Source organism: Crinia signifera, chromosome 1 (genome assembly GCF_055691185.1).
Source record: "Crinia signifera chromosome 1, ASM5569118v1, whole genome shotgun sequence".
In the NCBI taxonomy this organism is placed as follows: domain Eukaryota; kingdom Metazoa; phylum Chordata; class Amphibia; order Anura; family Myobatrachidae; genus Crinia; species Crinia signifera.
Genome location: NC_139217.1, coordinates 254231105 through 254259095, shown reverse-complemented (window position 1 = coordinate 254259095; position 27991 = coordinate 254231105). Strand labels below are relative to the sequence as shown.

Below are 27991 nucleotides of genomic sequence, written 5' to 3'. Positions count from 1 at the left end.
TATGTATCGACGACCATCCTGCCGCCTTACATAATTCTTCCACTGAAGCGGATCCCTTCTCCGCCCAGGAAGCGGCCATTGCTCTTGTAGAGTGTGCCTTCAAACTCACAGGTGGCTCTCTCTGCCTCACTTGATACGCTTTAAGGATACAGTCCTTAATCCACCGTGCCAATGTCGCCTTTGAGGCCATTTGTCCCTTCTTAGCACCAGCTGTTAGAACAAAGAGATTCTTGGCTGTCCGAATTTCTTTTGTCCTCTGAACATAAACTCTTAGTGCTCTCACAATATCCAGGTTATGCAAACGCTTTTCCTTTTCGTTTGCAGGGTTCATACAAAAAGAAGGCAAAATAATCTCTTGATTTATGTGAAACTCCGTCACAACCTTTGGTAGGAATTGTGGGTTAGTTCTTAGAACAACTCTATTCTCAAAAAAATTTAGAAAAGGCTCTTCCGCCCATAACGCTTGCAATTCTGAAATTCTTCTTGCAGACGTGATTGCCACCAAAAATAAAACCTTCCAGGAAAGAAATAACAATGAAATTTCATGTAAGGGCTCAAATGGAGGTTCCATAAGTACTCCAAGCACCAAATTCAAGTCCCAGGGTGCCATGGGAGATCTAAATTTTGGTTTCAGCCTTCTTACTGCCTGAATAAACCTTCGGACATACCTGTCCCCTGCCAAGTCCCAGTCCAACATTGCCGACAGGGCCGAGACCTGTACCTTCAAAGTACTTAGGGACAGTCCCATCTGCAGTCCTACTTGTAGAAAACTTAATACTGATGTAACCTCCCTTGGCGACTGCATTTTCTCCTTACATCTTGATACGTATTTTTTCCACACCTTGTAATACGCTGTAGAAGTGGACCCCTTCCTAGCCTTGAGCAGGGTTTGGACCACTTCCCCTTCAAAACCCTTCTCAGTCAATGACCTGGTTTCAACCGCCAGGCCGTCAACTTCCAGGTCAAAGGTTGCGGCTGACATATTTGCCCCTGAACTAGAAGATCGGGTCTTGACGGAAGCGTCCACGGTTCTTCTACCGCCATCTGTCGTACTGACGCAAACCACGCTCTCCGTGGCCAATAGGGCAGAACCGCTATCACCTCTGCTTTCTCCCTCTGAATTTTCCTCAACAATCTCGGAATTACCGGAATCGGTGGGAAAACATAGGCGCGCCTCATCCACCAAGTGGCCGTCAGTGCATCCCATTGCTCTGCTTGTGGATCCTTGAAGCGAGAAAAATACACTGGCACCTTGTTGTTCTCTGCTGAAGCCATGAGGTCCACTTGAGGTAGACCCCACCTCCGCACCAGCATGGTGAAAACTTTGTCGTTGAGCGACCACTCCCCTGGTAGACATGTCTTTCTGCTTAACTCGTCTGCCCTGTGGTTCTCTTTCCCTGCCAGAAAAACCGATGTTATGTTTAGGACATAAGTCTCTGCCCAAGCCAACAATCTGTCTGCTACTTCCATCAGACTGCGACTTTTTGTTCCGCCTTGGCGATTTATATAGGCCACTACGGCCCGATTGTCTGATCTGATGATGAGCTCTTTGCCTTGAGTCTGATTCTGAAACTGATGACACGCTCTGACTACTGCCTCCATTTCCCTCACATTGGAGTGCGCTTTTCCCCAGGATGGGGACCATCTTCCTTGTGCAATCTCTGGACCACAAGTTGCCCCCCAGCCTGTTTGACTGGCGTCTGTAGTCACGACTATTTGTTCCATGGCGGCGAACGACCTTCCCTGTCTCAGCCGATCGTTGTCTGACCACCAGGCCAAATCTAATTTTGCCGCTTTTGTCAAAACTATCTTTTGCATCAGATTCTTGCTGTCCTTGTTCCATTGTATGAGAAAACAAGCCTGCATCTTTCTCATGTGAAACCGTGACCATTGCACTGTCTCTAAGGCGGCCGCCATGAGACCTAGTACCTTCATACAGTCCTGCGACCTCACTGTTGATTTTATACGCATCATATTGGCTTGTTGTACCAACTTCAACCTCCTCTCTGAGGTCAATGCTACCTTCATTTGACTGGAGTCTATTATCACTCCCAAGTACTGTATTTTCTGAGTTGGCTCTAAATGGCTTTTCTTTCGATTTATAAGCCACCCATGTTGCTCCAAACATTGAATCACCCTTTCTGTGTGACATAGCACAGTGTCCCTGGAGTTTGCCACTATAAGTATATCGTCCAGGTAAGGCCATAGCTTTATGCCTTCTTGTCTTAACCTTGCCACTAGTACTATCAGCACCTTTGAGAACGTGCGTGGGGAAGTTGCCAACCCGAAAGGGAGGGCTGTGAATTGATAACTCACACCTAGAATCTTGAAGCGTAGAAATTTTTGATGTCCCTCGAATATTGGCACATGAAGATACGCATCTTTGAGATCTATTGAAGTCATAAAATCTCCTGGACCTATCTCTGGGAGAATGGACTTGATTGATTCCATCTTGAATGGCCTGATGCGCACCTTCTTGTTGAGACGTCTGAGATCCAGAATGGTACGGAAACCTCCTGATGCCTTTTTTATAATAAAAAAACGAGAGTACCACCCTAGAGGTTCTTGTCCCCTTGGTACTATAGTGACCACGCCTTGGGCCATCATCTCCTCCAAACTTAGAAATAAAGCTTCCCTTTCCTCTTTGTCCCTGGGAACAGGGGATTCTACTACCAGATTTCCTGGCCACGTTTTGAATTCTATCTTGTATCCCGACTGGATGATTTCCAAGACCCACCTGTCTGTGGTGGATCTTTGCCAGACCTGATGAAATTTTAACAGCCTGGCACCTACCCTTTGAGGGTCGGCGTCATTGCTGTTCCTTCTTGGAAGGGAATCTATTTTCTCTGCCCCTTTGGGTCCGAAAATTCGCCCTGGATATCCAGGATCCCCTCCTATAGGCTCTCCCAGGCCTATAACTTCTGGCCTCCCTATAGTCCTGTGGCTGGTATCTGTTGAACTTACTAGGCACATTTTTCTTAGCAGATTTATCCTGGGGCAACCAAACCGACTTGCCCCCAGAAATTTTTGTCACCAGATCATCCAGTTGCTTGCCGAACAGGTAATCACCCTGAAACGGAAGCGACATTAACTTGTTCTTGGACTGAACATCTGCAGCCCATGGTTTCAGCCACAAGGCCCTCCTGATGGCTGCTGTAGTGGCCCCTGCCCTTGCAGCCAGACGCACTGAGTCCAAAGAGGCCTCACACAAGAACTGTACTGCCAGCTGTATGTCCTGAATCATTTTGATTAACTCAGACCTCTTTATGCCATCCAATACGTCAGCCTCAAGCTGCTGACACCAGCCTCTGAGAACTCTGGAGGTCACCGCCATTGCTGCAGCCGGCTTTAATGCTGCCCCTGCTATCAAGTGTTGCCTCTTAAGGCCCAATTCGATCCTTCTTTCCATGGGATCCTTAAAAATATTAGCGTCCTCTAGTGGGAGCGTAGTCTTCCTGGATATTCTAGAGACAGCTGCATCCACTCTAGGGGCCTCATCCCAGGACGACACCTGTTCCCTTTCAAATGGATACATCTTTGCAATTCTGCCTGGAATGGCAACCCTCTTATCTGGGCATTTCCATTCATCAGAAATCACCCCCTTAAGGGTTTGAGACAATGTAAAAACCTTATTCTTTTTCCTTTTATCTTTAAACAACATCTCCTGCAAGTTAAGATCTTCTGCAGGATCTTGTATGTTAAGTGACTTGTGAATAAGCCCCAACAAATTGTTAATCATGTCTGTGCTAAAGTCAGAGTCCGACTTGTCCTGCACCTGATCCTCATCATCCATGTCAGGGTCCTGATCCAACACATGTACACTGCCAGTTGCTTCCACTGATTCATCTGAATCACTTAACACAGCATGCTTTCTCTTAGATCTCATCTTGGAAAAATCTTCCTTTGTCATAAACGTATCCGACAGTGACTTTCTCAGCATATCTACCAGACTGTTCATCTGAACCAATGGTATTTGCAGCGGGGTCTTACAAGCCTCACATAGGTTGCCCACATGTTTCTCAGGTAAAGACTTGTCACAAGAACTGCATTTAGCTTTATGAGACCGTTTATGCTTGGCTTCTTTCTCTCTGCTGGTCTCTGACCTACCAACAAAAAACACAGCCTAATCACTATAGTGGTGTCACCCAAAAACATAATAAAACCAATGACCACCACCAATAAAAAACTTATCTGGGCTTACCCTGACTTCCTAGCAGCCTGCCGGTTTTCTTCCTCCATAATTATTAAGGTGGTGCGCACTACAAGGAGCATATATACACAACATTCAGGGCAAGTCCTCACTGAAGGCATTCCTTACACTCGTACTAAACAGTACCAGTAATCACCTCAGTCAGCTGACAGGTTAATCCGCAGTGCTTCACCCTTGCTTCTTTACTGTCTTCACTCTGCACAATATCTATTGCAACATATGCCGTTACTTATTGCTCCGGAAAACATTGGTGGTACAGCGGTATATTGAATTCCTCTTACCCGCTCTGTCAGACACTCCGTCTCCTGTTCGCCGCAGCAGCGCTTCACTCCACGCGTCTCCGGCGTCTTCCGGCTTCTTCACCAGCCGGCTACTTGATATGCAAGTGACGCGCTCCGTCACTCCCTCACGCCGCGCACCACCTGACACCCGCCTGTTCTCCAATTAGATTAACACAGGCCAGGGACATACACAGCAACGCTCTGACGCCGCTATAAGTGTAACCCTGCGGGTGCCACCGACTCAGCTCCCCCCTGAAATGGGTTTGCATGCGGCACAATACACTGGGACCGGATCCCACCGACTGCAGCAAGGTCCAATATACCTGAGCAGCGGTCTCTTTCTCTAGGCAGCACTTCACAGGGTAAGCCCTCTCCAACTACCCGGAAAAGAAAAAAAGACACCGGAGCAGGGAGGTGGAGCCTTCTTATAGGGGCTGGTGTCTTTTTTTCTTTTCCGAAGGACTACCCAGAAGGGAGGAACCCATAGTAATGGCTGCCATGGGGGAAGGTAGAGGAAAACAAGGCTGCTTGGGGTATGGGTAAAATCCGGAATCGGATAAGACACCGGAATGCCGGACTGGACATCAAACTCTGCATTCCGGAGCTTGTAGTATCCGGTCCGGGGGTGTCCTGTCCGGGGGTGCTCCATCTGATGAGGCTGCTCTCGCACCTGTCACCTGGGAGAGGAGAGGGGGGAGAATACAGCCTCACCGCATGGTCCGGGGGTGTAATAAAAACTGGAACGGTCCAGACCACACGGGGAGGCTGTAATCTCCCCTTCCCCATGTCCCTGGTGTGAGCAATCACAGGCATCCCCCCGGACAAGACACCATCCGCATGGGACACCCCTCGAACCAGACACTATAAGCTCCGGACTGCAGAGTTTGATGTCTGGTCCGGCGTTCTGGTGTCTTATCCGGGTCCGGTTTTTACTTAGTCCCGGCTGCTTGTGCTGTTGCTGCTGCTGCTGCTGTGTCATGTGCAGATCTAGATTCTTCTTGAAGCCCTGAAGGAGCCCAACAGCAGACTCAGCAGAGGCATTGCAAGATTGCTTCACCATCTTCTACTAGTACAGTATCACAGTAAGGTGTGTAGAAGTATGAACACACATTCTCACAGACACACAGACTGTAGTTAGGCAGTGCACATGTTTTTTTTTTTTTTTTTACTAGATCTGTGTTTGCTGGGCTGTGTAGTACTTTTAACTTTAATTTGGAGGGGGAGGGGGCCTTCTTTTAACTTTCATTTGGGGGGGCTTGGCAATGAGCAAATTTAGTCCCGCTTGGCAATGAACACATTTAATCCCCCTTGGCAATAAGCAAATTTAGTCTCCCTTGGCAACGAGCAAAATTAATACCCCTTTTACACCGCCGCAAAACCCCGGGTCTTCAGCGGGTCAGACCCCGGTCAGCGGCAGTGTAAATGGGACACGCCGTGTCCCTTTACACTGGACTTCTATCCAGGTCCTGGGAACTGGATTGTTCGTCAGACAAGCGTTGGTCAGACAGTCACTAGGTCGACATGCAGAAAGGTTGACATGGGAAGAGGTCGACATGGAACAAGGTCGACGTGGTTTTAGGTCGACATGGACGTTAGGGTGACATGAGGAAGGTCGAAAGGTCATAAGGTCGACATGGGGTTTTCGCTGTTTTTTGACCCGAATGTCAACACAGTTGGAAGTGAAATCGGACCCTCGCATCGCTCGCAATGCTTCGGGCACAGTGGCTCACTTCGCTTGCCACACTATTATAATCTCACTCCATGCCCTAGTGGATGGTAGGGCATGAAATACCGCCTGTCAGCACATGTCGGCTCAACAAACAGTGAAAATCCCCATGTCGACCTTATGACCTGTCGACCTTCCTCATGTTGACCTATAACCATGTAGACCTTGTTCCATGTCGACGTAAAACCACGTCGACCTGTAACCACGTCGACTTTTTCAACACACCCTGTATGTTACCTTGTCATTTGTTTTTTGTTTACTATGTACGGCGCTGCGGACACTTTTGCGGCGCCTTATAAATAAACGTACTATTACTACTAACCACGTCGAACTTGTTCCATGTCGACCTAAAACCACGTCGACCTAAAACCATGTCGACCTTTCAGCATGTCGACCTAGTGTTGTTGATCTAATGTCGACCTAGTTCAGTCGACCAAACGACCGTTTCCCCAGGTCCTGACCTGGGTAGAACATGACTATGACCTGGGTAGAGGGCAGTCGGTGTAAATGGGTACACTGGGTCATCCGACCCGGCTCCCATTTACATCAATGGGGGACCGCAGCATCCGCAGGTTGGACAGTGGGGCACAGACAGCCTGCGCTGCTGTCTGCTATATTCAGCAGACAGCAGCGGAGGAGGTGAATGGATGCCGGTGTGAGGCATCCATTCACCTCCAGGACGATGGCTGGAGGGGTGCACGGGGCTGGGGGCAGCCCAGCAGCTTACCTTGGTGCTGGGCTGTCCCCAGCACGGCGATCAGTGGTCCCGGCGGGGATCACCGCGGGCCTGGCGCTTGGAGATGATGTCATTACATTTCTCTAAAATGTGCAATGTACAGAACACTTTAAGGAGCCGCATCCCGCTGTAAGCTCCTCTTCTCCTTCTGACACCCTCCGTGTACTCCCTGGCTAGCAGCTGTACATGTACCAGAGACATGGTATCTTCTACTCTAGTAAGCCAGTATCCCCTAAATGTATCATCGGGGAACCGCAGCAGGAATCTCCGATCCCTGCTGCGATCCCCCTTTCAGCGCCGCCGGCCGCATCCCCATAGGTTTCTATGGGGGATGCGAAGCTGCCCGATGTATCAACATCGGGCAGCCCGGCTTCGCACCCCTGGGCTACCGCCATTCTGAGATGGCGATAGCCCATTGTAGTCTATGCCTACACATCGCACTGCCCGGCTCGGATGAGAGGGGTCAGCGGGGGTCTGACCCCCCGGCTTCCAGGTTAGGGCTTCGCAGGGACGGGCTCCTTTCGGAGCCCTGTCCCTGCGCCCTCAAAATTGATAAATTGCCCCAACATGATCAATACCCCAGAACACCACCTCACAAAGGATTATTCCCTGTATTTGTCATTGTACAAGTATATAGGTAGGCATAAGGGAAATGGTTGTATTTAATGGGTGAGTAGACACTTTTATTTTTATATCATAGGGACCCCCTCCTCCCTCCCGAAACTGGCAATGAAAAGGGGTCTTCAAGAGGGAGGCCTGATTTGTACAGTGAGCCACAGAATGTCAGACTCCACCTCCCCCTACTGCCGTATACGGCGGCGTGTATGCCTGAAATGCTGAGGGCCTATTGGGGAGATATTCAAGGGGAGGGGCTACAGGCTAATTGTAGTAGTAGTACAGAGACCGGTAGCCCCACAGGAAGGGACCCTGAGATATATAAGGGGGCAAACCCAACATATTCAATATTCAATTATCTACTGTGTTTACCATGCAGGGCTATTCAATTATTAGTCAATTTTCCCTGTGTGTAAAATCATAGATTCTACGGGCTAATACTGCGGAAAACAATCTATGTTAAGTGCACCACCTAGGTCAGGGTTAGAGAACCTTTGGCCCCAGCTGTTGTTGAACTACACATCCCAGCATTCCCTGCAACAGTTTTATCATGGCCAAATAGCAAATTGTAGCAGGGCATGCTGGGATGTGTAGTCCAACAACAGCTGGAGGGCCAAAGGTTCCCCATCTCTGACCTACGACTTTGCTCTGTTTCTGGATTCCCTCTTAACGAATGATTGCTATTAAATGGGTAAGAAAGGTGTTTCCACACAGGTAATAACAATCAAACATTAAGAGGGAAGTCCAGAAACAGAGCATTGTGTCCCTCCTGGAAAGGGTCATGTTGGGAGGTATGGTACACTAACTCAAACCATAAATAACTGTCTTTTTTACACAAACTGAGCCGCAGAGCCGTCCAAAGGATCTAGATCTTTCCAACGACCGACCCGGGTCCGCTCAGTGAGCCGTTTTGCCCATCTCTAAAATGGACTGTCCCCAGCACACCTGTGCTTTATGCAACATTGGGGAGAATGAATATACAGTGTGTGTATGTATGTCCTCGTGCCTCACAACACTGTGGTCATGGGTTCGATTCACACTATGGTCCTAACTGTGCAGAGTTTGTATATTCTCCCTGTGTTTGCATGGGTTTCATCCGGGTACTCAGTTTTCCTCCCACAATCCAAAAATATACTGGTAGATTAATTGGCTCCCAACAAATTAACCATATAATGTCTGTTTCGGCATGTGGCTGGGAATATAGATTGTAAGCTCCACTGTGGCAGGGACTGATGTGAATGTTCCAATATAAAGCACTGCGAAATATGTGTGCGGCACTATATAACTAACTCGTAATAAAGAACATATACATATTTATACGGTCCCTTCTGCCTTCTCACCTTTCTTCACCTTTATCTGCATCTCCTGTTCCTCCATCCCCAGCTCCCCCAGCGTGCAGCACGCCCCCTCTAAGCCTGGATTTCAACAAGCACACCAGCCGGGTACACAGACAGCCGGGGCAGAGCAAAGCAGTTTGCACTGTGTGCAACTAGCAGAGCTAGAGGTCCGTCGCCAATAGCAGTCCCGTACGACCAAACACAAACGTTCCGCTTCTTACAGCTCGTGCTAGTGACAGTGTCCGCGGATTACACGGCTGCTCGTCATTCCATATACCATGGGCACACGCTGCATGTACCCAGTGATGGTGGCAAGTCGTACCTAGAGGATGGCAGTGCACGCTGGTCTGGGACAGGAGACTCAGCGGTTACTAAACTGCGCATTGCCCCCTCCAGGCAGAGTCAGACCGTGACACAGTGCAAGAGCATGATGGGAAAAGGTCCTCCCGGCGAAGTGGATCTAGCGCTGCTACAGTTGTCGCTGAGACCCAGCAGTGCTACCATCCGCCAATCAGGAGCGGGATGTAGCCGCCCTATCAGCAGGCGCGTTCCTCCCAGGCAGCAAGGAAGTGTGAGCAGCGCTGTGTGTGCCACTGCTGCGCCAGCAGGAACCCGGCCGCCTGTGTAACCCCTGCAGTGCTGGTGAGCAGGGGGTATCTGCAGGGGGCCTGTCAGAGCCCGGAGCAGACAGCGCCTTCCGGTTCGGTGCGCGGATGTGTGTCGGCGGGGCTGGTGTAGATGCTGCGAATCGCATGAGCTAACATTAGACGACTGAGAAGTTAAAAGTGCAGCACAGGGAGCACAAGCTCATAGGTACAAATGCATTCTGTATCAGCAGAAAGAAGCATCACAGTATATGTTTGGAAAGCAGATTGAAAGTTTATGACTTTAGGAAGGAGCAAGTCTGTCCTTATACATAGTCCCTGCGGGGAACACAGTTCCACAGCCACAAGTGTAGCAGAAGCTGATGTCTGCTCCATACACTCAACTGCAGCACTTCAGCCTGCATTAGCACTTATACCTGCTGTTTCTGGGTATAACTGTTATTTTAGACATTTGCTTGATGTAAATTAGTACAGACAATGCAGCAGATGTATTAAGCCTGTTGAAAATATAAAGTAGAAGGTGATAACGCACCAGCCAGCAAGCTATGGGTTAGATGTATGAAGCAGTGATAAGGGAGAAGTGATAAAGTGCCTGGTACTTTATCACTGGCCTATCTGCTCCTAGCTATCCCTTTTTAAAACCAGCCTAGTACTTAACAGTCAGGAGCTGATTGGCCAGTGATTAAACACCAGGTGCTTTATCACTTCTCCCTTATCACTGCTTTATACATCTACCCAATGGTCGAAGTGGAAATTTTGAAGTGGGGGTATGGAAAAGTAAAGAGTGAATATAGTGCGCACCTTCGGACACCCCCTTGTCCATCAACGTCCCCTGCCAGACTGCCCCGTTGTACAGGGGTATTACAAAAGCACAATATGCGCTGCCGAGTGATCAGAGAGCATCCTGAGGGGGAAAAAAAAAAGTTTTTTTTTTTTATCTTCAGATTAAAGTGGCGGTATGGCATACCCCCGTATACCGCCCCACTTCGACCACTGCATCTACCCCAATATTTGAAAAATGACAGGAGTTGATTGGCTGCGTTATCACCTTTTACTTTATTTCCACTTTATTTCTTCACCAGGCTTAATACATCTGCCCCCTTAAGGCCCATACACATTATGACCATCCCGCCAATGCTGATAAGGGTGGCGACAGGACCCGACTTGGGGGGTTCGGCATGGGCAGCGTACACACTGGATGATATTGTTCACAATGTCGTTCATTAAGCCCTATATGACCAAAATCATCTAGTGTGTATGGGCATTTAGCTGCGACAGGAAAACCGTGGTTTTTCAGAATATATAAAAAAAATTCCCCCCCCTTTTCTTCATACTTACCTCACCCCCCGGCGTCCATGGTGGCCTCCGAGATCCTCTTCAGCGGCATCTCTGGTCCCGCGCAATGCAGCCCTGGGACCGGAGATGTCGCTGAAGAGGATCCTGAAGGCCACCGGGGACATCAGGGGCCATCGGGGCACCACCAGAGGACCAGGTAAGTATGGGAAAAAAATTATTCCAAAAAACTAAAAAATTCCTTATCCAAAATGCTTGTGGTCCCGAGCATTTCAGATAAGGGACACTCAACCTGTATATCTAATTTCCCTGACATGTATAAAGCCTTATTTATGGTCACATGACTCCTCAGCAACTCCTAGTATCCCTGTCATTTACAGCAGTGGGATACATGGGGCTAGATGCAACAAACTTCAAAAAGTATTTTTTTCAAACCCCACCTGTAACATGGCAGTTAGGAGCTGGTTGTTTATCTCTCCATTTTATCACCTTTTGAAGCTTGGTCCATCTGGCCCTTTATTGTCCCATATATTTGTATACACATTGTATACACATTTCAGAAGATTCAAGGTGCCCACACGGTACCTTCGTACTAGATCGCATCGAGTTGAAATAGCATTTGATACACTACAGCAGCGTGCAATTTGAGTACTGCCTGCACATACTTTTTTTTTGGCTTGCGATATGAACTACGAAGGAGTGCACATGGCATGCAAAAATAAACATGGTGCCATTTGAACTACAAGCGATGCGTTTCAAACTAAAAAGTTCAAAATGCATTTGAGAACCGCACCGTGTGTGGGCACCTTAAGGTCATGTTTTGCTATGGAACTGGTCCTTGATTAGACTGGTCCTACATTTTTCCTTACGTATACTGTAAGTAGATTTTAAAGCTCTTTAGGGCCCATACTGCTTCAGCCATTTATGCATGACCCAAAAACACTAATGGTGTATGACTTCATTATGAACTCCAATCCTCACACTTAAGGTGCGTAAACACTGGGGTGATTATAGCAAATATCGCTGGAAATATGGTCGCTGAGCGACCATATTGCCAGTGATTGGAGTGTGCACCAGCGATAAATCACCGGGTGCGCGCTCCCGTTTTCAGCCCCTGAATGGTCGCTGGTTGGAGGAGCATGCTACTCCGACCAGCGACTTCCCCTGCCTCTTCTCCCGGCAGTGTGATTTTCATCTGCGACCTTCTCTGGTCGCAGATGAAAACGAGACACTGAGCAATATATTGTCAGTTATCATATTGCCCCGTGTGTGTATGCACCTTTAGGACCTTATTCAGAGATGCACATAAACCCCACGCGATGCCAGTGTTTGCTCCATTGTGTGATTATTTGCCACTGTGCAAGTGCAGAACATCCTGGTAACCCCTACATCCCATGCATTACCCTAAGTGTTCGCACAAATGCACAATTGTAAATGGGAGAGCTGATAAGAGGGGCAAAGTGATGAGGAAGTTGTTTATAGTGCTAAAGGAAAATAAGTCTTGGCGTGGAATGGAATGGTTGCAGGCATGTCACTGCAAGCAGGTTGCGTTCACAAAGGTTGTGCTCAGACAGAGACATTGCAACTGCTGGAGCAATTGTCAGTGGTGAATGTGATGGTGGACTGTCTAGAACGGATTCAGTATTGAATCCCGGCGGTCGGGATCCCGGCGTTCAGAATCCCGACGCCGGAATCCCGACAGCCGAAATGCCGACAAGGGGGGGACGTGGATCGCCCCCCCTTGCGGGCTCGCTGCGCTCGCCACGCAGCGGGCCCGGTGCCTCGCTACGCTCGGCACGCTAATTTATTCTCCCTCCAGGGGTGTCGTGGACACCCCAGGAGGGAGAATGTGTCGGTATTTCGGCGGTCGGGATTCCGGCGTCGGGATTCTGAACGCCGGGATCCCGACCGCGGGGATTTTAACTGCATCCCTCTAGAACCACCGGCAGAGCTACTGTGAGCACGGGTGCAGAAAATGGGCTTGCTGTTTTAGGCCCTCACTAATACACAAGGGGAAGAATGATAACTACCATATGCATATTATTGCATCCCTGAATCCTGCAATTGTCGTTAGAGCCGCCGCAGCAGCATACATCTGTGAATTGGGTCCATTGCTGTTTCTTATGTATAACAAGCATATAAAGCTCTTTTTTTATCACTAGAAATGGCAGAACATGTGACAGATACTACAGCCTGTCCCATCATGAATGAAGGGACCACTGTCCTCTTACATCTTTACCCTGCAACCCAAAGTGGCTCAGATACCGAGGAAGAGGTGACCCATTTAAACGGTGAGTAGTTAAGTGAGTCCGCTACATTTGACAGTTTGCTGGCCTTAGATTTGTCATGCCATTTATCATTGTAGTTTATTAAAACATAAAAAAAAAAGATCTGTGTTGAAATACATACTAAAATTCTAGGGCTTATACAGTATTACCCTTCTGATGATCAGGCATTACAGGTTGCCGCTCTGAGGAACGCAATATGCTGCAGTGTTAATTTTTTCATGTTCACCATCCCAGTGCTTTGGATGCCGGCAGTGACAATATGATGCCAGCATTCCGAATGATTAATTTGATATGGGACAATATATATATTGTGTGAGACTGAAGGCATATATCAGACCTGATCGCAAAGCTGCTTTTTTAGGTTGGTTGATTACACAGAAACTACAACATTTACTTAATCTTAATATCCCCTAAGAGTCTATTGGCCTGAATCTAATGTGGTTGGAGGTGCTATTGCTGCTGCTTATATGGAAGCAGCAACAATGGCACATGTAATGCAACAATAAGCATCTGATATAAGTGGATGCCTCCTGCTTGCATTAGTGATCTGAGTGCATTTTGCATGACCCATGGGGTCATGTAAGCCAGACACCAAAGATCTAACAAAGAAGCCACGCAAAATAGAGTTGACATGCCTCTGTTTTCAGAAATGGTTGTTACTGCCCCTCCCCCAAATGGCAGCAGCCTGTCAATCATTGACGTTGCATGCACAGTACAGGCTAGACCAGGCGTAGGCAACCGGTGCCTCTCCAGCTGTTGTGAAACTGCAAGTCCCAGCATGCCTTGCCACAGTTGTGCTATTAGTGAGTTCTAAAACTGTGGCAAGGCATGTTGGTGCTTGTAGTTTCACAACAGCTGGAGAGCCACATGTTGCCTACGCCTGGGATCGACGCCTGCACAACTTACCTAAATATCGGTACCTTGTGGTATGCACCACAGATCCAATCAAACCTGAATGAGGCCCCATGTTCTTAACCTACATCACCTAAAAGAACATGAAAGTTAAAGAATTTCAGGATATGTGTGATAGATGGGGTTATGGTGATAAATACATGAACAAGTGGATAGATAATAGATGGAAAGTACAATGAAATGTCCATTACTGTTCCTGATAGCTACATGGTACAAATCTTTGTATATATGTGTGAGTGTATGAACAACGTTGAGCAAACATTCTCAAACGCTCTTCCTTCTATACAGTTGGCCCTTTGAAATACTCTACTACCCTAACAAATCGGCAGCGAGGAAATATGGTATCTGTATTGCCAGCAACACTTGACTGTGAGTACATGGGACAAATGCTTAAATCATAACACTAATATGTCTATAATATTTGTTGTAGCAGCCCACTAGGTGATGTTTTGCAATTCCACAGAGTCACCTACCGTGTTCCAATGTCCACTATGTCTCAGAAAATATATACAAACATGATTTCATGAACATTATTGTAAGATTTATGCCCCCGGTAGGTTTGCATTAAAAGCATAGAAAAAGATGGAATTTTGATCGTCAGAAAAATCTTGTGGGCTCATATAAATTATTTTTGCTTTCAGCATGTAGCATTTACCTCAATTCCACAGTAAAGGCCCCCATCCACTAGTCAGATTTGGCCTATTTTCATCAGATTCAGATGGACCAATCTGACGAAAGAAGGCCAAATCTGAGCTCCCTCAGATCAGATGTGCAGCTGAGTCTCAGATCCATGAGGAAAAAGAGATCCATCTGATCTGAAGCTGTCAGGGGTTTAACGTTGAATTGATCAGATGTATCTGAAGTGAATAGAGTTACAACGTTTGCCCAGGGTCAGATCAGATATATGGGAGAGTTCGAGTGATATTTGCAATGTGTATCAGTAATCCATTATAGTTTACCACATCCTGTACTGTGCTATGTATTTCCTATGTATACAGGATTTCTTGTATAAGCAGTACTACCAATGTGTTGGGATCATTATTCTCACTGTCTGGCACTGGGTGTGGATCGTATTGTCGACCCGACTTAGGTCGACAGGGTTCTAGGTCGAAATGGGTGAAGGTCGACAGGTGTCTAGGTCGACATGGGTTTAGGTCGACAAATGCGTTAGGTCCACATGGGTTTTTTCACTGTTTTTTTTTGCCTTGCTCTAGAGATGACTGTCACTATGTTAAGGTCTACGCAGCCTATTGGTCTCCAGTTTCAAACTGCAGCATTGAGCATTCAACATATCTTTCCATAGTAGCCCCACCTTGTAGTCCTCTACATGCTTTTTCTAGTTCTAATCTTAGGAGCATGGCATTACCTGCCCCTCTCCATGAGGGAGAAAACGCTCTGTTCCTGGACTTCCCTGGTAATGTGTGATTGCCATCACCTGCGGGGAGCTAGGTAACGGATAAGAAAGGTGTTTCACCACAGGTGATGGCAATCCTACATTACCAGGGAAGTCCAGGCACAGAGCATTTTCTCCCTCATGGAGAGGGTCAGGTAGGCGAGTATGGAGTATGTGCGAATAGCAAATTAAGCCAAATTATTGAACAGTGATGCTTGTGACCAGCTACTGTGCTATGAGCTAGGGCTTTTCCATTCCACAAGGTAAATATTTCCACCAATGGGGTTTATTTACTAAGCATCAGGTTAAAAAACCTGGCGCTTTGGTATGTGTTTATGCCTGAAGTATAAAAGGGCTATAAATGGATAGCGTATAAGTGTACCTCGTCCCCTGTCATATTCTCCCTCTATATCCACTGGAATGGTATGAACAAGTCAGTTTAAAAAAAAATAAAGAAAAACTCACGTCAACCTTTTTCCTTGGCAACCTACTGACCTGGTAGGCCTTTATCGTGTGTTTTGCCCTTTTGACTTTCAACCTATTGACCACATACTCGCCAACGTAGGTACTTCAAGAATGCTGCGATGTTGAATTTTAATCTACATTTACATCACTTCTCCACATTATTTTCACAAAAGCCATCTTTACATAATGTCAAGATATTACACAAATTTACATTCTGCAGTCTATCTAGTACACACTGGGCCATATGTATCCAGCTTCAAAAAGTGATAAAGTGGAGAGCAAAAAACAGCCAGCCAATCAGCTCCTGCCTGTCATTTTTCAAACCCTTGACAAAGCAGTCTGAGAACTGCGAAACGCGTTGGTGATACCCTGTGCCTGGACCCACCTTACTTCCAACACCACTATTTTCACCAAGGACTGCCCTACCTGCTAAAATACTTCTGATCGACAGCTGACCTCCACGAATACCTCAAGCCAACATTCCTTGTCTGGATACCTGTTCCTACATCAGCGGGACTCCCGATCAGGCTAATTCCACATTTGCCATCGGTTGCAGTCTATTTCAAACATCTCCGCTACAGGACACCATTCAAGTGGCCGAAAAAGGACTCCTTCCCCCCCCCCCCCCCCCCATCATTTTCCTCGGATCAGAAGCAGGTCTCAACATCGTTCAGCATCGGTGAATATAATTGGGTCCAGTTTCACTATATACTTTGTCATTGTTTTTTACCAATTGGTTCAATGAATTTTTTATTATTTATCTTTATTCTTATTCTTGTTTTTATTGTGTAATAAATTTTCTACATTGTAAAACTAGCGCTGCTATACCCCTTATTTATATCATTTTTCAAACCCTGCCTGTAATATGGCAGGCAGGAGCTGATTGGCTGACTGTTTATAACTCTCCACTTTATCACTTTTTGAAGCTTGATACTGTACATCTGTCCCTCTCTGCTGAACTTAGCAGTGTCCTGGTAGGGTCCTTCCTGAGGGATTATGTGTTTTGATATCTTATCTCTCACCCTAGCCCTGTCCATACAGCAGCTTGCAGCCCAGGGGGAATTGACTCAACTAAAGGAATATCTGCAAAAAGGTATATTACTCTAATCTAATCCAATGGCACACATGTTTGTAGTATGAGGAGCAGATTTATTCTATGCCAATTTCTTCTCAGACGATACATTATTAAACCGACCAGACGAACGAGGCTTTACTCCCCTAATGTGGGCTGCTGCGTTTGGAGAGATAGAGACTGTACGGTATCTCCTCGAATTGGTAAATAAGGGGCCCTTTTATTTATTTGTTTTTTTTACATTTGTTGAGCTAACATGGAAAAGCATCAATAATAGAACTTACAAAAAGTTGGAAGAATGTGATACTATGGTGATATTATCTAGACATAGATATATAGGGCCTGATTCAGACCTGCACAGCTGCCAATAGTCAATGAACTGTGCATGCATATGGCCCACAGTGCGGAACGCCTGCTAGCTTTTTCCTTCCCCAGCCGCTTGCAAGGCGATTGACAGGAAGTAGGCATATGGGGATGGTAACTGTCCATTTAGTGGAAGTGCCAAGAAAACCGCAGATGTGCCCAAGCAGTGTAGGGGAGGGTGTGTGATGTCAGCTCCAGGCTGTATATGCCTGTATTCATCTCAGCCACCGTGTAAGCCACTGGCTACTCCTAGCTTGTGATCACCATTGCACAGTGGAAACAGCATTTGATAGTGAGCAGCTTGCAACGGGATTTGGATATTTTTGCTCGGCTGTGAATCCTTTGCAAGCCGTACACATCCATTCACAAGGTGGGATTTCACTATAGCAGGGTGGCGTCTACCTGATCACTGATTGCTGCTAATTCACTCAGCAGCAATCAGGTCTGAATCGGGCCCAAGGGGAAGGAATTCAGAGCTGTACCCATTTCATAAAGTTTTAAGTTGGGAGGAGAGGGTGGTAAACTGTTGCGCCCTAGAACTACAGAAGGGTGTAGTCTTAAGAAAAGTTAAACCGTAGATGGTGGACGTACGGACTGGAATGTGTAGTATCAGGTGGCCAAATGTTCAGGTTTCTCATCCAAGAAAGAATGTGGTACACCAACTGGAAATAGCAGGAGCATGAGGTAACATTTCTCCCCAGTGTGTGGCAATATTACATTTGCCAGCATTTAGGGACCATTGTCAGAGTTGGAAGAAAGGTGATTATTCAGACCTATAAATTAATAAAAAAAAGCACTAGTGTAGAATATATATATTTTTTTAAGAAGGTAGCACCAGTTTAATTTATTAAAACAATGTTTAAGCTCCTTTTCAGTGAGTCTGGTTTCAGCTTAAAGATGTTAATCTCCAACTTGAGCACAGTACTGGACACTAACATTCCCTACCTTAACCCTGCAGCAGTCTGTTCTGTGCTGGCTAGTGCATGGGAGTGAGAGTAACAAAGTCCCATATAACTGTTTCTTCCTTCCGCCGCTTGCAGACTTCCGATCCTGGCTGTGCGAGCGGCAGCAGGAAGAAACAGCCATACGGGACTTTGTTACCATGCACTGGCCAGAACAGAACAGACTGCTGCGGGGTTAAGTTAGTGTCCAGTCCTGTGCTCAAGTTGGAGAGTAACATCTTTAAGCTGAAACCGCACCCACCATATGGTCCAAAAGGAGCTTCTTAATTTTTTGATTTTATTCTACTCTAGTGCTCTTTTTATTCATTTATACTAGTAGTATCATAACAGCTGGAGAGCCGTAGGTCTGACAAAGAAGTAATATGGTATAGAATTCTCAATTAATATTGGTGGACCTAAAGGTTGGACCCTAAGTAAGCAGTTGTTGCTAAGCGGGAGATTTCGCATGGCAATAATCAGGATATTTTCTACTTTTATGTAAGAAGCATATATATTTACCATGGGACAAAGTAAGGTTATACCTGATGGTTATTATTTTTTAATTGTATAATTTAACAATTGTTATTGTAACAATTGTAATTGTTATTTAGGAAAGACGGATTATTTATAGTTCTATATTGAAGTGCTGGAGCTACTATGAAACAACTGTATTGTATGAATGTAACAATCACAGCCTACAAAGACCGGTGACCTTGATGTCTGCCCACAGGGAGCTGACCCGCACGTCCTGGCTAAGGAGCGAGAAAGTGCCCTGTCCCTAGCAAGTACTGGAGGATATTCAGATATTGTCAGTCTACTCCTCAACAAAGAAGTGGACATTAATATATATGATTGGGTAAAGTAATTGCTACTTGTATTACTACACGTGTAAATATATAGTACGTAACTGAAGAAGAGATGTTACATTACTTTTCAATCCAATCTCCAAAGGCTGATCTTCTATTGAGAGCCTGTGAGTTTATTATGGAACCAATAATAAACCAGTTTCCTCATTCGCCCAAATTAAATCTGAAAACTCCCAGCGGAGACTGGTTTCTTAAATAAAATAGTAAATATTTTCATGTATTAGGATTGGTTAGTATTAAGGCAGTGATTACAGTTATATTTTGACAGAAACTGCATGTAAAAGTCCCTATATAAATATTTTTGTTGCAGAACGGAGGCACGCCATTACTGTATGCGGTGCGAGGGAATCATGTGAAATGTGTGGAGGTGTTGCTAGGTACCTGAGTATTTATTTTATTTCTATTGAATGTTTGGCAGTCATGGAACATGGGGCAGCAGCCCCTTTTGTATATTGTTACCGTATCAAATTATTCTAAAGGCCCATACACACTGGGCGACTTTGAGCTGAAAGCAGCTCATTTTACTTGTCAGCTCAAAAGCCACCCAGTGTTTACGGGGCAGTGATGTGCACTCCCGCATCATCGCTGGCCCCGCCCCTCATCTGCTGGTATTACCAGTAGATGAGCGGCAGAGAGGACCGCTTTCCATAGTATCCTGCCATTGAAAGATGTCCACCCCGGGTAAAATCACCAAAACGGGCAAAAAACTCTGTGTGTATGCACTGAGCGATTTTTCATCCCAGCGATTTTCCCCGTCATCATTATCTATACACGTTGGGCAAAATCAACCAGTGCGTATGGACCTTAACCATTGGAATATAGTGTCTAAGTTACTTTTATGAGATTGCTATAAACTTGACTCCAAATTTGTAAATGTATCCAACCTGGAGATCATAACTAGAACAGTGGATTGATATTACCCAAGTGTGTTATTAATATTTAATCGCAAATTATTGAATATAGTTACAAATGTGGAGTCAAGTATATAGCCTCATTTAGACACTAGACAGATTTCAAGGGTCTAATTCAATACAAACTTAGCACCTTATAGGAATATACATAACACCACATTCATAAGGGCATATACAGTATATGATTGATATTTCATCAGATATTTTGTCATAAAGGACAATATACCTGTATTTATACAATTGTATAATCCAATTTTATTAATTCAATTACAATAAGTTATGTTTTAATAAACTGTATCACTAGCTTGTGTGTGTCCTGTGGTAGAATTCTTCCTTCTTTCCTCGATCTGTATAATTACATGCTAGGTAGGGAATCATTTAATTGTCAATATTCATCGTTATTTTTTAGAACACTCTGGGTAACAGTGATAAGTAATGATTTAGAATTGAATCTTTATACACTATGTAGAAGTGATTGGACACTGAAAGCATATAGATCAGCAAGATTTTATTGATATCCCTAATTTGTAGCTCCACCTCATGCCGTGATTACTGCAGACACCCTTCTTGTCAAAGAAGGGTGCACAAGTTGCTGGACTGCAGTGAGTGGTATATTTTGACATTCTGCCTTAAGTACAGTGACCAACGGTGACACTGAAGGTGGTCGGATCAGCTTAGAACACACTAATCACTCCAATTTATCCCAGAGGTTCTAAATCTAGTTGAGATCTGGACTCCAGGCTGGGTTACCAAAACTACAGCAGCTGAAACGGCTCCACAGTATAATCCCATGCTTTACTGTATTGGCTGTACACTGTGGCATCAGACATTCTCGTGGCAGTCATCAAACCCTTTCATCTGATCTGAAAAGTTTTAGAACATTACTAGCACGTGTCTGCTGCAGGAGCACAATATTTCACTTGCTCAGGGTTGTCCAATTACATTTGTATACATAGTGTATTATATATATGAGGTTATAATAGCAATTGATCAGCAATAGCTGAGCTATACTTGCATCTGAACCTATTTTTAAACATTTAACATGACGGTTAAATGTTTAAAAATAGGTTCAGATGCAAGTATAGCTCAGCTATTGCTGATCAATTGCTATTATAACCTCATATATATAATACACTATGTATACAAATGTAATTGGACAACCCTATAACCCTGTCATATTTATGAGATTGTGCTTTACAGTAATTTGAGCTTGTATGCCTACAGATCGAGGGGCTGACTTAACTATGGAAGCAGATTCTGGATACACACCAATGGATCTCGCTGTGGCACTGGGTCATAAAAAAGGTATATATTGCAGACCCTAATCGTACCACTTGTTTCAGTGTGGTGGTGGTCACAAGCCAATGACTACAAAGTAGACTGCTTCCTTGTAACTTTCAGAACTGCAAGTTATTTATATAATTTGAAGCTGTAAATACAACTCTTCATGTTATTGAAATGTTGTGACTACAAGTAGCACCAAAACACTATTTTTTTTTAAAGGCGCCGAATACACAGTAGAACTATTGTATGCAATTTGGACTAGATCACATCACATTGCATACGTTTTGCAATGCAATGAGATGCAATCTAATTAAAAAGTATCTGCAGCACATAACTTTGTGAGTTGTGCAATGGGATGTGCGCAGGAGCGTGCATCTCATCGCACCTGGAAATTGTACTGTGTGTGTGCACCTTTATCCTATACTACTAGTCCATTTCTAGTCTTTTCCAGATGGTCTTAGCTTTGCCTTTCTAGCTCACATGGACTTAAAAGAAAGCATGCCTAAAAACAGCAATTTGTTAGAAAGTTTCCTGCATTCAGGTTAATTCAGACGAAGGCTATTTTTGCCTGTTGTTATAATTATTATTATTATTTTTTTTTCAGTTCAACAGGTCATTGAAAATCACATTCTGAAATTGTTTCAGAACAAAGCGTGACACACAGTGAATGGAAAAATCGCATTTATCACCTTGTCTTCATCTGAATAACACTTGTCTAGTTTCTCAAAATAACTATAAGTAAGATGCTACAGTAACTCTAGATTTGTGACTCGTACCCCTTTGTAGACAAAGAGTTTGTATTCAAGCATTTTTTTTTTACAGAGAAAAGCTTATTTAAAAACTAATCAAAACAAATGGTTTATGATAAATAGGTAAAAAAAAATCCTGCTTGCATTGGTCAGATAAAGCATTAAGGTCTTGCCCAATTAGAGTTTGAGGTATATCTAAGTGGGATGGCATTATACCTAAATCTCTGGCATTTGCAATCCAATGACGGTGTTAGAGTAATGTTGGGAAGTAAGGACGGGGGGGGACGACAACTCTGGACTGATGACACCACCAACTGATTTTGGTAAACATACACACCAATCTGCCACATGATATGTTTGGCCAAACATCACAACTGGGTGGGCTTTTAAATGACATCAGTGTCTGTAAATTGCTCATATGTATACACAAGCAGATGTGATCATCTGTAAAATACGTAATTCAGATACATTGAGTGTATGCACAAGCAGGTGCACTAAGTGATATATCATTCACTGGTTGCACACATGCTATATCACCTAGTGCAGGCATGTCCAAACTGTGGCCCTCCAGCTGTTGTGAGACTACACATCCCAGCATGCCTTGCAATAGTTTCAGCATTCCCTAATAGCAAAACTGTGTGTTTCCTCCGGTACTCCGGTTTCCTCCCACAATCCAAAAATATACTGGTAGGCTAATTGGCTCCCAACAAATTAATAGATTAGAAAGGGTTTAGTCAGTCGCACAGAAATAGATGGATTTAAATAAAAGGGTGGACCCTCCTTGTATTTTGTCAACACTCAATTAGTGATGGGTACGAGGGTGTGCTACCATAGACACGGATAGGACATAGTTATCAAGAAAGAAAAGAGTGTCTTTTTTTGGTGCACCTGGAGAAAAGTAATTCAATAAAACGTCACTTTTATTCGATTCATTAAAATTGTTTGCGAATATATAAAAAAAGAAAATAACAAGACATGAGACAACACATAGTGATTTAAAAAGGATAAAAATCCTAGCACCTAGGGTGAAACCCCACTACTTCTTCTCCCAATCTATTTGAATAACCTAAGTGGCTTGTTACAATTGTAGCGTGGTTCAGGGTTATTATTACTGTGTATACAATGTTTCAAAGTTTCAGAAAGTCCCTGGGCTCTTTCTAGCAGCCGCTGGTAGGCACCTGAGCACGGATAACTTCCGTCTCAGTGCTCCTGCAGGCTTGCTGGAGCCAGTAGTTCCACGTCCTACAGTTCTGTCACTGAGCAGTGTGAGAGGAGTGCCTGCGTGCACTTCCTCGCTCAAGTGAGTTTAAAGAGCAAGCAGGGACACTGACGGTTCTGGCGCCAGATACCGTACCAGTGTTTTAGGGGACCGTGTCCAACGGTCAGCCTAACGCAGCCAACATTCAAAATATACAATTTATAAGTGGGGAAGGGAGAGTGGGGTATTAGACACACCTAGTGTGTCTAATACCCCACTCTCCCTTCCCCACTTATAAATTGTGTATTTTGAATGTTGGCTGCGTTAGGCTGACCGTTGGACACGGTCCCCTAAAACACTGGTACGGTATCTTGCGCCAGAACCGTCAGTGTCCCTGCTTGCTCTTTAAACTCACTTGAGCGAGGAAGTGCACGCAGGCACTCCTCTCACACTGCTCAGTGACAGAACTGTAGGACGTGGAACTACTGGCTCCAGCAAGCCTGCAGGAGCACTGAGACGGAAGTTATCCGTGCTCAGGTGCCTACCAGCGGCTGCTAGAAAGAGCCCAGGGACTTTCTGAAACTTTGAAACATTGTATACACAGTAATAATAACCCTGAACCACGCTACAATTGTAACAAGCCACTTAGTGATTTAAAAAGGATAAAAATCCTAGCACCTAGGGTGAAACCCCACTACTTCTTCTCCCAATCTATTTGAATAACCTAAGTGGCTTGTTACAATTGTAGCGTGGTTCAGGGTTATTATTACTGTGTATACAATGTTTCAAAGTTTCAGAAAGTCCCTGGGCTCTTTCTAGCAGCCGCTGGTAGGCACCTGAGCACGGATAACTTCCGTCTCAGTGCTCCTGCAGGCTTGCTGGAGCCAGTAGTTCCACGTCCTACAGTTCTGTCACTGAGCAGTGTGAGAGGAGTGCCTGCGTGCACTTCCTCGCTCAAGTGAGTTTAAAGAGCAAGCAGGGACACTGACGGTTCTGGCGCCAGATACCGTACCAGTGTTTTAGGGGACCGTGTCCAACGGTCAGCCTAACGCAGCCAACATTCAAAATATACAATTTATTAATGTGGGGAAGGGAGAGTGGGGTATTAGACACACCTAGTGTGTCTAATACCCCACTCTCCCTTCCCCACTTATAAATTGTGTATTTTGAATGTTGGCTGCGTTAGGCTGACCGTTGGACACGGTCCCCTAAAACACTGGTACGGTATCTTGCGCCAGAACCGTCAGTGTCCCTGCTTGCTCTTTAAACTCACTTGAGCGAGGAAGTGCACGCAGGCACTCCTCTCACACTGCTCAGTGACAGAACTGTAGGACGTGGAACTACTGGCTCCAGCAAGCCTGCAGGAGCACTGAGACGGAAGTTATCCGTGCTCAGGTGCCTACCAGCGGCTGCTAGAAAGAGCCCAGGGACTTTCTGAAACTTTGAAACATTGTATACACAGTAATAATAACCCTGAACCACGCTACAATTGTAACAAGCCACTTAGGTTATTCAAATAGATTGGGAGAAGAAGTAGTGGGGTTTCACCCTAGGTGCTAGGATTTTTATCCTTTTTAAATCACTATGTGTTGTCTCATGTCTTGTTATTTTCTTTTTTTATATATTCGCAAACAATTTTAATGAATCGAATAAAAGTGACGTTTTATTGAATTACTTTTCTCCAGGTGCACCAAAAAAAGACACTCTTTTCTTTCTTGATAACTATGTCCCAACAAATTAACCCTAGAATGTCTGTGTGCGCTTGTGCAGGTACATGTGGTAGGGAATATAGATTGTAAGCTCCATTGGGGCAGGGACTGATAGGAATGTTCAAATATTCTCTATAAACGTTGCGGAATATGTATGTGCTATATAAGAAACTGTAAATAAATAATAAATAAATAATAACTGTGGCAAGGCATGATGGGACTTGTAGTTTCACAACAGCTGGAGGGCCATAGTTTGGACATGCCTGACCTAATGCAGTGATGGCTAACCTTGACACTCCAGCTGTTGTTGAACTACACATCCCAGCATGCCCTGCATCCGTTTTAGCATGGCCAAATATAAAAACTGTAGCAGGGAATGCTGGGCTGTGTAGTTCAACAACAGCTGGAGTGTCAAGGTTAGCCATCACTGAGCTAGTGTGTTCCTAGCATTAGTAATTGATGCTTCCTTTCACAAAAAGGTATAAGTATCTGCTGCCTTATCATTTAAAGCCAAATGTTACTAATATAATTATTTTCATTATTTACAGAAATATTTTTACCATTTTAAATATGACGTTTAAAGAAAGTAAAGCTACTATTTGACATTGAAAAAAAAGTACTGACAGTCACAGCTTTTTCGGACAGTATGATGTTCTGACTTGATGATGTGGGAAGAGTTAAATGATACAATTATGAGCTACAAGAAGTCCATTAAGATTGTGCACTTCATGGTTAACAGTTGAATATACTAACAGTTCTCATTATGTTTCTTCATGTAGTGGTATCTGCTAATATGTTTAAAGTGCCACTAGAAGAATGCTCAAGTAACTCTACGCAGGGCAGCCAAGAGGGGGGGGAGAGGGGGGGGGGGAGCAGGTACTAATTACCAGGGCCCAGGCTTGCTGGAGGGGCCCTGCAGGGGCCCTGGTCCAACCCCTCCCTTCCCCCCTCTGTCCCTCCCAGGTAGCAACAGCAGCACACACTTCTACAGAATGTGGTGTGCTTACAACAAACTCATCATTAGCGTCTCACTGACAGCGTGTGAGCTCATGCTGAGCCTACTGTCAGCACAGCACATGCTGTAGGTGTGTGCTGCTGCTGATTTTAGAGTTTTCTTTCATCCTCCGCTAAACATTTTGGGGCGTGGCCTAAGTGCGGGAGGTGGCCACACCTTCCACACTTTGGCCACGCCCCAAAATTTTACCGGGGCCCGGCATTCCTCTCGGCTGCCCTGACTCTACCCATATATATTTGAATGTACTGTACATGATATGTATTTACCAGGAAAAGCAACTTAATTTTCCTTTATACATAAAAATTCAGGGAGTTATTAGCTGCAAGGTGCACTGTTTTTTCCAGCAATACTGCATAGAGGTGTGCACGGAAATTACAGGTTGGGTTACAGTAATCAGCCGTGTTGTGAACAACCACACATCGCTGCTTACTGACTTACCGTTAAATACCAGGCATTGATCTATTTCATACAGATCAACTACCGACAACAGTCTGTAGATTTATGCATTGAGATGGGAGTTTTGAAGAGTAAACAGCACAGGTAAGTATTTTGGGCATTAATTACAGTTACAAAGTGCAGCTTTGTATTTTGCAAATGCAGGTCATTGACCTATTAATAAGCATACCCTTACTTGAAATCAGGTGGGAATTTGAGAAATTGGTACAACATATGTAAAACATTACTTCTGGCAACAATCAAATACTTGCCATAGGCTGCTCAACCTTTAACACCTGACTACCTGTACATACAGGATATGCTTTTGCGCTGTTATTCAGTAAGATGGCAAATGCATGAAGAAATAATATTCCGATGGAAGATATTTTCTATGGAACATGTTTCCCTTGATATCTATGGAGGCAGAGACTTATCTGTTCATTTACTATTTTGTGCTTTTCTACCTCCACTTGTAAATATTTAAAGACTTTTCTGCTATGTCTTTGGTTTTTGATAAGGTCAAGACGGTTACATTATATTTTATGCTGTCCCTTCTTTGGGACAATGTAGGGCGAGGTATTCTGAAACTGCCAAGATTTCAGTAATTGGGTATGGATTAATAGGTCACCAGCATGTTGGTCGACATGCAGAAAGGTCGACAGGGTCATTAGGTTGACATGGGAGTAGGTCGATAGTCAAAAGGTCAACATGGGGTTTTTCACAATTTTTTTTGTCCCGAATGTCAACACAGTCGACATAGACACTGAAATGTAGCACCGCGTCCCCTCGCATTGCTCGCTGTGCTCACCATGCTTCGGGCACGGCACCTCGCTACACTCGGCATGCTGTTTTGTTCTCCCACCATGCCCTAGTGGATGGTAGGGCATGAAATACCGCCTGTCTGCTCCCAAAAATGTGAAAAACACCATGTTGACCTTTTGACTGTTGACCTAACCCGTGTCGACCTAATGACCCTGTTGACCTAGACTCATGTCAACCTTCCTGCATGTCGACTTAGACGCATGTCGACCTAAATGCATGTCGACCTCATGACTATTGACCAACATGCTGGTGACCCACTGACCGTATCCCCAGTAATCTATCAAACAAACAGAATGCAGCAATGTTTAGTAAGTCTAAATGAACCTGATTTTGCATTACTAAACATTGATTTTAATTAGGCGCCAACTAGCCTCTATAGCCTATATCTTGTATTCTGCTCCCGACTATTTTTGGCTCTGACTATTTCCATAGATGACTTTGTTACCATGGTGCATATTTTTTGCAATGGATTGTATTACTACATGGTAATCTGGGATTTTTAATATTTGCGAAGCCAGATTTTATGTATAATAGAAAAGAAAAATATACAAATGGATTTTCAAGTCACATGTTTTCCTTTTATTATTAATAATTATTTTAATCTTGAAAATAAAGTAACTTTTTTTACAGTGTTGTACAATTTTTAAGAAACTGTTCCCAAAATGGAATATATGTCAAAAATAGAAGTTTAGAATTGTATTACCTTCTTATTCGGTACACAGGAAATTGCAGTACTACAGGTTGGAATAAAAAGATATGTTCTGG

The 27991-nt window shown here is 44.6% G+C and overlaps 2 protein-coding genes across 7 annotated transcripts in view; one reads left to right on the top strand and one right to left on the bottom strand.

Moving 5' to 3' along the window:
* BORCS8 (BLOC-1 related complex subunit 8) overlaps window positions 1-9536 on the bottom strand; it is a 25273-nt gene extending 15737 nt beyond the window's left edge. The window contains exon 1 of one of the 4 annotated variants that reach the window (XM_083180403.1): window positions 8909-9536. In XM_083180403.1, the coding sequence (XP_083036529.1) occupies window positions 8909-8945 (37 nt within the window). In that variant the 5' untranslated portion in view covers window positions 8946-9536. The remainder of the gene's footprint in view (window positions 1-8908) is intronic. The other 3 variants (XM_083180387.1, XM_083180410.1, XM_083180395.1) reach the window with 3 other exon arrangements.
* RFXANK (regulatory factor X associated ankyrin containing protein) lies at window positions 9170-27991 on the top strand. 3 transcript variants are annotated; one of them, XM_083180351.1, is made up of 11 exons: window positions 9171-9718; window positions 12966-13094; window positions 14292-14372; window positions 16889-16954; window positions 17036-17136; window positions 18968-19093; window positions 19414-19480; window positions 21239-21319; window positions 21903-22036; window positions 25503-26368; window positions 26442-27991. In XM_083180351.1, exons 2-9 carry the CDS (start codon window positions 12968-12970, stop codon window positions 21953-21955), a joined length of 702 nt encoding a protein of 233 aa, XP_083036477.1. In that variant the 5' UTR covers window positions 9171-9718; window positions 12966-12967; the 3' UTR covers window positions 21956-22036; window positions 25503-26368; window positions 26442-27991. The 3 variants fall into 3 exon arrangements, with proteins under 3 accessions (XP_083036485.1, XP_083036477.1, XP_083036469.1); XM_083180359.1 differs by having other exon boundaries at window positions 9170-9547; window positions 25503-27991; XM_083180343.1 differs by having other exon boundaries at window positions 25503-27991.